General features: G+C 40.3%; 1 protein-coding gene across 1 annotated transcript in view; it reads left to right on the top strand.

Annotated features, from left to right (window-relative positions):
* The first annotated feature begins 36 nt into the window (after positions 1–36).
* The window catches only part of LOC102246702 (tubulin alpha-1C chain), a 27,747-nt gene continuing 16,123 nt past the window's right edge, over positions 37–11,660 (top strand). Inside the window, 3 exon segments of the mRNA XM_014550685.1 lie at positions 37–113; positions 1,043–1,109; positions 8,338–8,409. Of these exon segments, the coding sequence (XP_014406171.1) occupies positions 1,044–1,109; positions 8,338–8,409 (138 nt within the window). The 5' untranslated portion in view covers positions 37–113; position 1,043.

The raw sequence follows: 11,660 nt of genomic DNA, 5'->3' as shown, positions 1-11,660 counted from the left end.
GCATCTCGAGGCACGCCGGGACTTGTAGTCCTCTTAGAGGAGGCGGGCAATTGCGCGGCGGCCTCGCAGCGACCTCTGCGTGTGCGTGACGTCTGAGGAAGACTTCCGGGAAGGTTGGGTTTTGCTGTGGTGACTTTTCCTTCAAATCCTTTCGCGGAGTAGAGCGTCTGCTTGTACAGTGAATTCAGGGCCATTTCTCCTGGGTTGGGGTGAGGGGTAAAACAGTAATGTGGACCCGTTGGGGCTTTAATTTTCCTATTACCTGTACCGTGCCCCTTTGGGGTGTTTTAGTGTTTGAGGAACTCTAAATTGGAGCTGGAGGTCACCTCCCGAGGGGGTTTTACTTCATGGGAAATTTAACCTAACATGTTGGATTTCAACTTGGGAGGCCGCAAACCAAAGAGAAAAGACGTACCCAGAGGAGAAACGGCCTGGCCAGAGGCGGACGGTCGGCACCTCAAAATACTTGTTTATGAAGTCTCTGCATGAACGCGCCCCGTGCATCACGAAGATCCCTTGAGGCATAGTAGCACCTGCCCTTTAGGGAGCTCTCGCTGTGTTAATGCCCTCCACCAAAGACCTCCGCGAACGCCCCTATAGTTGAACAAGGTTGGGCTTGTTTCCTGCAAGGGGAGACAGCATGAGGAACAGTGGGCATTCGTAAAGAGGGTGCTGAGCACTAGCCAGTTTTGCTCAGTGGTTAGAGCGTGGCCTGCGTCCCAGAGGGTCCCGGGTTTGATTCCGGTCAAGGGCTGGTACCTCGGTTGCAGGCTCTTCCCCAGGCCGGAGGCAAACAATCTATGTGTTTCTCTCACATAAATGTTTCTCTGTCTCTCAATGGAAAAATACCCTCAGGTGAGGATTAACAAACAGAACTAAAAAAACGGGGGGGGGTTTTAAAAGAAGGGGGGGGGGGGGGGGTGCTGCTGGAAAGAATGCACAGGATTTGGCTTGTGGTAGGTAATTCCCTGTTTGGGAAATGCTGGTATGATTAGCAAATTATCTTGATCGCTTTTGTGAAAAGATTTATTTTCCTTTACAGCATGGTACCAGGCATGACCTCCCTAAACTGGCTACTTGCAAGACTTTCTTCAGAGATTTCCCCAAAGGTAGTAATTTTTTTCCCAGGAAAAGCCAAAATTCCCTGGGGTGTTGGCAAGTCACAAAGCAATGGAAGCTAAGCTTTTCCAGGAGATAGATCTTACTTAGACTAAGCTAATAGGAACATCAACACAAATCATTTGTATTTTTCTAACCTCTTTCATCTAGGAATCTCTGCAAAACATAAGCATTTATTAATTTCTTCCCGTAATGGTGAGTGAAATCATTGTGATTTTCTTGTTTTATAGACACAGACGCCAAGTTATGAAGTGCACAAAAATTAGTGAGAAATCCAGAAACAGACTACTGGAATCTTTACACTGGGCCATTCTTGATGCTCAGCCCCACCCCAGATCTCCAGCTGCCCAATAGTAAGCTAAGGGTTATAATTCTTCAATTGTAAACTAACTTTTGTGTTTTCATAGTCTTTAAAATATTCCATAGTCTCTTCACTTGACCCATAAAATAGCAGGCCTATAGGGGCTGTAGTTATAGTACTTGAACTACAACTCCAATCTCATAAGTCTTAGTCCAGTACTCTTTCTACTTGGTAAGCAAGTCCATACATCCTTGTAATTGACATTTAACTTATAGAAACCATAATTAAATAGAGATTCTAATCTGCAGAGAAATCCAGACCTATTCAACCCTTTTGATCCATGAGCACCTAATTATATGAGGCCTTTAAGAGTTAGCTTTGGTGAGAGACAAAAAAAAAAAAAAAAAGCAAGTCACTGAGATATTAATGAAAAGCACTGGTAACTCTGAAATTGAACTTATCTTTGGGTTCATGTAGTAGAAAGTATAGTGAGGATCCCCCAAAGAAGTCTTGAATAGTTATCCTTTGAGAACTAAACTAGTAGGAATGAATTCTTAACTAGTCATATATAGAAATGATTTCTGAGAAAATGTGTCACTGAGGAGATTTAGGAATCAGCATTTCTAATCAAGTTGACTAGGTTATATATACTCTAATGAAAATACTATCTCCAAATACTGTCATTATGTCAGTGATTACCAAATCCATATTTTCAAACCAAACCTTTCAACCTCACATATTCAAGTGCCTACTTCTCTACTTATCTACATTTTCATGTTGAGATCTCAAAGTTACTGTATTTAAAACTCTGGGTATTTCCTGTTGCAAGTCTTCTTCATCTCAAGGGCACTGCCTGCCCAGTTGCTTAAGTCAGAAACCCAGGAGTTAACTTGAGTCCTTCCTTTTCCTCACCTTCACTCAGTTCATTATCAAATCTTGATTCTATGTTCAAAATAAATCTCAAATCCAACCATTTCTTTCTCCAATGCCACTAGCCTAGTCCAGGTGATTTTCATCTGTCTCTTGGATATTATAACATTCTCTTGCCCCTTTCCTTCATTACACCACAATTAATTTATTGGTCAGTTGTTTAGTGGTGATTTTCATAATCTCACTTCACTACTTAAATGTATGTAAATTCCTTGAGGATAGGTACAACCTGTCTTGTTCAGTCTGATATTCCCAACATGTAACAAAGCCTAGTATCACAGGCACTTAGATATTTGGTAAATATTTGTTGAATTACTGGACAAAAATCCAGTAGTGCCCCAAATTTTAACATGATTGCTTACAGTAATATAGTTGAAGTTGGAGCCTTCATTTATTTATTTTTTTAAAATATATTTTTATTGATTTTTTACAGAGAGGAAGAGAGAGGGATAGAGAGTTAGAAACATCGATGAGAGAGAAACATCCATCAGCTGCCTCCTGCACACCTCCTACTGGAGATGTGCCCGCAACCAAGGTACATGCCCTTGACCGGAATCGAACCTGGGACCTTTCAGTCCACAGGCCGATGCTCTATCCACTGAGCCAAACTGGTTAGGGCGGAGCCTTCATTTAATCATGTATAGTAAAAATGACTGAAATTGAACTTATCTTTGGGTTCATGTAGTAGAAAGTATAGTGAGGATCCCCCAAAGAAGTAATTAAAATTACTTGTAATCCAATATGTCTGAAAGAATGTGTTAGAATTGAAATGGTTCACCTGGAACCCAGAAAGGGAGGAATCTGCCAGGATTTGGCCATGTTTTTTCATCCAGCCGTGTTCAGGACTGAGAAATTGTAAACCCAAAGAACATTGTTAAGCTATTTATTAACATAAATAATTTTTTAGGCTTCACTTGGTTCCTGAATAAAATCATCCACCTCTCTTTTTTTTCTCATCATTCACCAAACAACATTTTAATTACCAACTTAGAGTCCCTGGTACCTTTATACCGGGAAGGAAATCCTCTGGACAGCAAACACAAATATATATATTTTGTTAATCTTCACCTAAGGATATTTTTTCCATTGCTTTACGAGAGAGAGAGAGAAAGAGAGAGAGAGAGAGAGATGACTGGTTGGCTGCCTCCTGCGCATACTCCAACTGAATCCGCAACCCAGGTACATGCCCTTGATCCGGAATCAAACCCAAGACCTTTTGGTGCCAGGGTCAACTCTCTAACCATTTAACAACACTGGCCAAGGTTCAAACACAAATATATTAGTCACTGAAAAAATATTTTAAACTCTAGAATGTAACTCTGTGAGGGCAGGAAATTGTTAATCACAGCTGTATCCCTAGAACCTAGAAAAACACTTAACACAAAGATTCTTTATAGGTGTTTGATAAATGAATGTGTATTAGTAAATTAGAATTATACTTTATACCACATTTTTTTATGAATTAGGTATTGTGAGTCAGTCCTCAAGTATATTTCCATGCTAGATGCATTAGGAAAATCAGATTTCTTGTCTTATAGGCCAAATAGGAGATCCTGAACTCCAGCAGGATCTGTGAGACCCTATTTGGTTAACTAGCTGACATCCTTCTCTGATGTTACGGTCTTGGCTTTTTGTAACGTCAGTTCATTCTCCATCTGGCCTGCAGTTTCCTCTAAAAAGTCAATCATGCTGTTCCTCTGCCTAAAAATCAGTTATTTATCTGTTACTTTTAGAATAAAACTATCCACAGTCTGCCTCTCCAGCGCTTCTCAGCACTGTACTCTCTACCTTTCTTAATACTCCCCATCATGTATTCTAAGTTCCAGCTACACTAAATAACTACACTAAATCTCCTGAACATGCTGGTCCCCTGGTTGAAATGTCTGTCCCTTCTCTTCCCATCTGATGAACTTCTGCCATCCTTTAAGATCCAGCTTAGATGTTACTTTTTAAAAGAAGCCTATGATTTACTTAGTGTGTGTGGGGGGAAAGCTAATCATTTCAACTTGTCTTCTTTCATTACTCAGCTAGAGGCCTGGTGCACGAAATTCATGCAGGGGGGGTGGTCCCTCAGCCCGGTCTGCACCCTCTCCAATCTGGGATCCCTTGGGGGATGTCCAACTGCCACAGGGATGGGGCCTAAACCGGCAGTTGGACATCCCTCTTGCAATCTGGACCACTGGCTCCTAACCGCTTGCCTGCCTGCCTGTCTGATTGCCCCTAACCACTCTACCTGCCTGCCTGATTGCCCCTAACTGCCTCTGCTTTCTGGCCAGAGCGCCCCCTAACTGGTCCCCTGCCAACCTGGTCACCCCCTAACTGCCCCCCTGCCAGCCTAGCCGCTCCCTAACTGCTCCCCTGCTGGCCTGCCTGATTGCCCCTAACCACTCTCCTGCCTGCCTGATCGCCCCTAACTACCTCTGCTTGCTGGCCTGATTGCCCCCTAACTGGTTTCCTGCCGGCCTGGTCACTCCCTAGTAGCCCCCCTGCTGGCCAGATCGCCCCCTAACGGCCCCCCTGCCAGCCCGGTCGCCCCCTAACTGCTCCTCTGCCAGCCTGCCTGATTGCCCCTAACCACTCTACCTGCCGGCCTGATCACCCCCTAACTGGTCCCTGCCAGCCTGGTCACCCCTAACTGTCCAGAAGGAAGTCGGATGTCCAGAAGATGTCCGGTTGACCCAGTCTAATTAACATATTACCCTTTTATTAGTATAGATTATAGCCCTTATCATATATTATAGCTACCTTTGAGATCCTGGAGGGCAGAATTCTGTGCCTTACTGATCTTTCTTTGCTTCCCCAGTGCCTAGCACATGTTTGTGAATGTAAGAACCCATATGGGTGATAGATGAGAGCTAAATACTAACTTGTAACAGCCTTATCTTCTTAAATGTAGCCTCCTTCCCAAGGGAGAATGGCAAACTTCCTAGCTATATTCCATTTGAAAAAATTGGGCATGAATATAGTCTGGAAAAAATGTGCTTTACATACTCCTTTTATGATTCACTGTAAAATGAGGTGATAATAGTCTTATTGATAGATTAGTAGGCTCTTAGGAAGCAGTGATTCAATTTTGAGGACATTATACTAAGTGAAATAAGACAGTCACAAAAAGACAACTTTATGTATGATTTCACTTATATGAGGTATCTATAGTAATCATCCTCATAGAAACAGAAAGTAGAATGGTGGTTGCCAGAGGTTGGGGGGAGAAGGGGATGGGCAGTTAGTGTTTAATGAGTATAGAGCTTTAGTTTTGCAAGAAGATAAAGTTTTGAAGAGTGGTTGCATGAATAATATGCATGTACTTAACACTACTGAACTGTACACGTAAAAATGGTAAAATTGCTCGACTGGTGTGGCTCAGTGGTTGAGCGTGGACCTATGAACCAGGAGGTCACAGTTTGATTCCCAGTCAGGGCACACGCCCAGGTTGCAGGCTTGCTCCCCAGTAGGGGGCATGCAGGAGGCAGCTGATCAATGGTTCTCTTGTTTTTATTTTTCCAATTTTTTTATTCTAATGGCCAACATGCAGACAATCCACTTCAAAGCACCTCCACTGCCATGTGTGCAAACTGAGGCTCCGGCTTCTTGGCTTGGCCAGAAGCCCACAGAGCCTGGAGGACTGGCACATTGCTTTACAAATGACAAAAGGAATATAATTGTGAGAAACTAGTGTTCACCAAAATAAAGCGCTACCTACACTGCCAGCCCGATTAACTAGATGCATGAAGCTGCAGTGAAATCAATAACCAAAAAATACTAAGACTTGTTAAGGGGCCTTTACAAAACAGGCTCCCTGGGAGAACCCAATAGGCTAACTACCCAGGCTTGAAAGTGAAGAAACAAAATCACACTGGAAATAAATCAATATGGAAATTTTCTCTGAGAACAACTAGGAGAGTTTTGGTCCAGAGATATCTGAAGGCAGTCAAATATGTGGGGGGGGTCTCTATGCACCCCAACAAGATCAATGATTCTCTCTAATCATTGATGTTTCTATCTCCCTCTCCCTTCCTCTCTGAAATAAATAAATAAAATATTTTTTAAAAAATGGTTAAGATGGTAACTTTCATGTCATATGTTTTTACCACAATAAAAAAGTTAATGTGTAAAAAAGAAATGTGGGCCGGGGGAGAGAAAGAAAAAAGATTCAGCACACCGTGTACATACTCAGTACCTTGGATTGTCACTACTCATTGCCCATCTTTCTGCCTTGCTCTTGAGAGACTTAGTAACCCCCAATCTCAGCACAGTGTTTAGAATTTATTAGGAGCCCAATAAATGTTGAAAGAATGCATTGAATAATACTTGAAATAAAAAATTAATTTCCTCCTCTTCTTTTGGATAATTTAAACCAGTGATGGCGAACCTTTTGAGCTTGGCATGTCAGCATTTTGAAAAACCCTAACTTAACTCTGGTGCCGTGTCACATATAGAAATTTTTTGATATTTGCAACCATAGTAAAACAAAGACTTATATTTTTGATATTTATTTTATATATTTAAATGCCATTTAACAAAGAAAAATCAACCAAAAAAAATGAGTTCGCGTGTCACCTCTGACACGCGTGTCATAGATTCGCCATCACTGATTTAAACCCTTCCTTTTAAAATTGCTCTTTAAGGCCTTTTCTAATCAGCCAGCCTACTATAATTTTATCCTTCTCTGTCTTCATGTAATACTTATCATTTTGACTATGTTATCTTGCATCATTATTTATTTTTAAATGCACGTATCCTTTCTTTTCAGCTAGATTATAAAATCCTTGAAGGCAAGGACTGTGTACTGTTGCCTCCTACAGTGTATTAAATCTAGTAGCATCTTAATGCTTTAAACTGTTGGTGATGTTACCCAGGTTTACTTAGTGTTTTGGCATCTCTACAGAAGACTTCAAAACTCTTAAGAAAACCACAATGAGATACTGCCCTTCACATCCATTAGGATGGCTATTAGAACAAAAACATAAAGTAGGAAATGATAAGCGCTAGCAAGAATGTGGAGAAATTAGAATCCTTGTGCACTGTTGGTGGAAGTGTAAAATGGTGCAGCCACTATGTATGGCTGATCCTCCTAACAGTATGGTGGTTCCTCAAAAAGTTAAAAATAGAATTACCATATGAAATAGCAATTCCAATTCTAAGTATATATCCAAAGGAATTGAAATCAGGGTCTTTAAGAGATATCTGTACACCCATGTTCATAGCAGCATTATTCACAGTAGCCCAGAGATAGAAGCAACTCATATTTGATCATAGATGAATACTTCTATGTTATGTGTATTTAACCGAAATCTTGTTTTTAAAAGCATTGAATGGGGAGTCAAAAGATCAAGGTGGAGTTCTTGGTTGTTTCTTGATGACTGATGAATCTTGACCAAGTCACTCTTCTTTTTTCTTCTCATGCCTTAGTTTCTTCATCTTTAAACAGAATAATAAAGCCTGTCCAGCTTCTGGGTTTTTGTGTGTGTGTGAGGTTCAAATAGAAAAGATAGCAACAATCAAAAACTATTAAGATAATTTTTTTGAATATTGTTTTTCCAGTATTCCAGTGTCTCTGATATTTTTTAATATTCATTATAAGTTTCGCGTCTTATTTTGTAACAAAATACTTTTAAAGATGTCTCAGCAATAACCTGTTACCACTTCAAAGGATATATGTATGCTGAACTCTTTCAATTTGAACTGCTCACCTTATAATTTGGTCCCAAGAAAGCAGCAAGTAAACAGCCTTTTTGAGGACTGTTGATGACCTAAGATGGTAATTACTAATGTGGTTTAGCATTAATTGAGGAAATACAAGCTCAGGATTTTCATGTAAGCATAAGAAAACTGATCCCAACTTGTTAGAATAAGGGGAAGAATTAATATCTGCTGAGTACGTACTAAGAGTCAGGCCCTACAGCAGATGTGTTGCATGCATTACCTCATTTAATCCTCACAACAGTCTTGTCAGGTTAATAATATTATACTCATTTGATAAACAGGAAATTGAAGCTCAGAGAGGTGAAGTCACCCAGGATCGCACAATGAATGACGGAGATGGAATTCGAGTCCAGGTCTGTGTGACTCTGAAGCTCATACTCTTTCTATTCTCTTACACTGCCTCTCAAAATATATTTGACTCTGCCTATTGTAACAGAGTTAATGATAAATGATATATATTGATGTATATTATTACATTTATATCAATTATCTTACTTGGTCATTACAAATAAGATAGGCTGTGTAGGGATGATTACCACCATGTTAATAATGAAGAAACATAAAGTCAGAAAATTTAACTTACCTAACATCAACCAACCAAGAAATGATAATAGTAGGACTTGAAAACAGGTACTGGAATTCCCTGACCTAGACTGTTTCCACATAAGCCTCATGAAAGTGGAAGTTTACCTCCGAATTTTCTGGTTCTGACTCTGTTTTTTTTTTGTTTTTTGTTTTTTATCTTCACCAGAGGATATTTTTCCATTGATTTTTAGAGAGAGGGAAAGACAGAGAGAAATATCGATGTGAGAAAAACACATCAACTGGTTCAGTCATTCAACCCCAAACATGGACTTGGCTTTTGTTGTTTCAGGTTTTTCAAAATGGAAATTTATATTATTTTTCTGGCATAAAGGAAATAAATAAATCCTCATTAAAAATGAAACAATGCAGAAATAAAAAATGCAAGCCATCTAAAAATTTTTAAAATATATTTTTGTTGATTTCAGAGAGGAAGGGAGAGGGAGAGAGAAATAGAAACATCAATGATGAGAATCATTGGTCAGCTGCCCCCTACTGGGGATTGAGCCCACAACTAGGGCATGTGCCCTTGACTGAAATCGAACCTGGAACCCTTCAGTCCGCAGGGCAATGCTCTATTCACTGAGCCAGAACGGATAGAGCTAAAAATTTTTATTAGGCATATACAAATACACACATGTTTTTACAAGACTGAAGAACTTAGCCTAAATGTCCTACTTCTGCAAAGAAGGTAAGTTTAGCAGAGAGAGAAAAGATGGGGCAAGAAGGTGTAACCAGTAAGTCTAGTGGAAGAGTGCTGGGGAGCGAAATTCCTCTTTTAATGAGGTTGAAAGAAAGGGGTAGAACAGATAGAAAGAGTTTAGGGGGGTTAACTACTAGAGGGTTCTGTTTTGTTCTTTTTTTAAAAAAATATATTTTATTGATTTTTTACAGAGAGGAAGAGAGAGGGATAGAGTGTTAGAAACATCAATGAGAGAGAAACATCAATTCAGCTGCCCCCTGCACACCCCCTACTGGGGATGTGCCCGCAACCAAGGTACATGCCCTTGACCGGAATCGAACCTGGGACCCTTCAGTCCTCAGGCCAATGCTCTATCCACCGAGCCAAACTGGCTAGGGCTGTTTTGTTCTTAAAAGTAGGAGGCAGCCCGGCCAGCGTGGCTCAGTGGTTGAGCATTGACCTATATATATTTTTAAAAGTAGGAGTCAGCCCTGGCTGGTTCTGCTCAGTGGTTAGAGCCTTGGCCTCTGGACCGAAGGGTCTCGGGTTCAATTCCCAGTCAAGGGCACATATCTGGGTTGCAGGTTTTCTCCCTGCCCCCAGTAAGGCCCTGTGCAGGAGGCAGCCAGTCGATGTATCTCTTACATCAATGTTCCTCTCTCTTTCCCACTCCCTCCTTCCCTCCCTGTCACTCTCTCTGAAAAAGTAATGGAAAAAATATCCTCTGGTGAGGACTAACCAAAAGGTTAAAAAAAGTAGGAGGCAGATTGGGTGGGCAGGGTGCATGAAGAGAAAGGGAAAGGTGATATGAGGCATAACTACTCATATTCAAAATGATGCACTCTGATCTTCTGAAGATTTTATCTGCTGAAGCCTTTAAATCAGAGTTGAAAAATTGGAGAAAATATATCCTAGTAGTCCTTTTCTTTTGCAAAAAACCATGTGCTCAGACTCTGGATGGACCCGTCTTAGATTCTGGGCATGGGATTTTCTCTGTAGAGGGAAACTGAATAAGTTGGTATATCGGAGGGCAAAATGTGAAGAGGGCACAAGAGCAGGTGTTATATATTTCAGAAATACAGAGAAGGTAATTAAAATAGCCAAAACTTCTGTGTTTTCCTCAAATCCCGATTTGAACCTCACTGTGTATAGTGGCAGTGAATTAAATGTAATCTACATATGTTCATTGACATATTTCTTGGAAATTTAATTACCTCTGGAGAGATCTACAGTGAACATATTCAGTCATTTTGGAAGGCAGTGGTGATTTCTCCAGGGGTGTTATTTTAAAATCAAAACAAGCCTGGCCAGTGTGGATCAGTGGTAGAGCATTGACCTATGAACCAGGGGGTCACGGTTCAATTCCCAATCAGGACACTTGCCCATGTTGCAGGCTGGATCCCAGTAGGAGGAGTGCAAGATGCTCCCTCAGCATTGATGTTTCTCCTCCCTCTTTGGAATCAATGAAAACATTTTTTTAAAGTTTAATAACAAGCAACTATCTATAATGAAGAACATCTCCATTTCAAACTATCACTTGAAATGAAAACAGAGTATTTCTCAGAGTGTGGTCTGAAGAACAATTGCATGTGGGAGTTGGGATGTTAGGGGTTAGGAGCAGGTGAGGATGGAGGAGTTTGTTAACATTGTAGTTTCTTGGATCCCATGTCTCTGGGGTGGGACCTGAAATCTAAATACTTTACAGATGCCCTGGCCTATGTGCTCACTGGTTAGGGTCACAGGTTTGATTCTCAGTCAAGGGCACATACTTGGGTTACAGGTTTGATCCCCTACCCTGGTCGGGGTGCATGCAGGAGGCAACCAATCAATGTGTCTCTCTCACATCGATGTTTCTCTCTGTCTTTCCCCCTTCCTTCCACTCTCTCTACAAAATCAATGGAAAAAAATATCCTCTGGTGAGGATTAACAACAACAACAAAAATCAATGAAAAATATACCCTTGGGTGAGGATTAACAACAAAAATAAATAAAGAAATACTTTACAGATGTTCCTGGTGGTTTTTTAAAAGCTTTTATTATGAAAAATATCAATGCTATACAAAAAAATAGAGAAACTAGTGTCATGAATCTCACTGTACCCATCACACAGCTTTAACACCTCATGTTCTCTTCTGTATCTACTATAGCCCGTGCCACTGGATTATTATTAAATCAGTTCTATTATTTATTATTATTTATCATATTGTTTCATCTGTAAATATTTTGGTATTTATCACTAAGTGATAAAAAACATAATCACAAACCATTATCATGCTAAATAATTCTTGGTTACACAAAAGATCTGTCTACTTTAATCATTGAAAAATTATGAGGTTTTCT

The sequence above is a fragment of the Myotis brandtii genome, unplaced genomic scaffold, assembly GCF_000412655.1.
Source record: "Myotis brandtii unplaced genomic scaffold, ASM41265v1 scaffold61, whole genome shotgun sequence".
NCBI lineage: Eukaryota > Metazoa > Chordata > Mammalia > Chiroptera > Vespertilionidae > Myotis > Myotis brandtii.
This window is presented reverse-complemented; position numbering and strand designations above follow the sequence as displayed.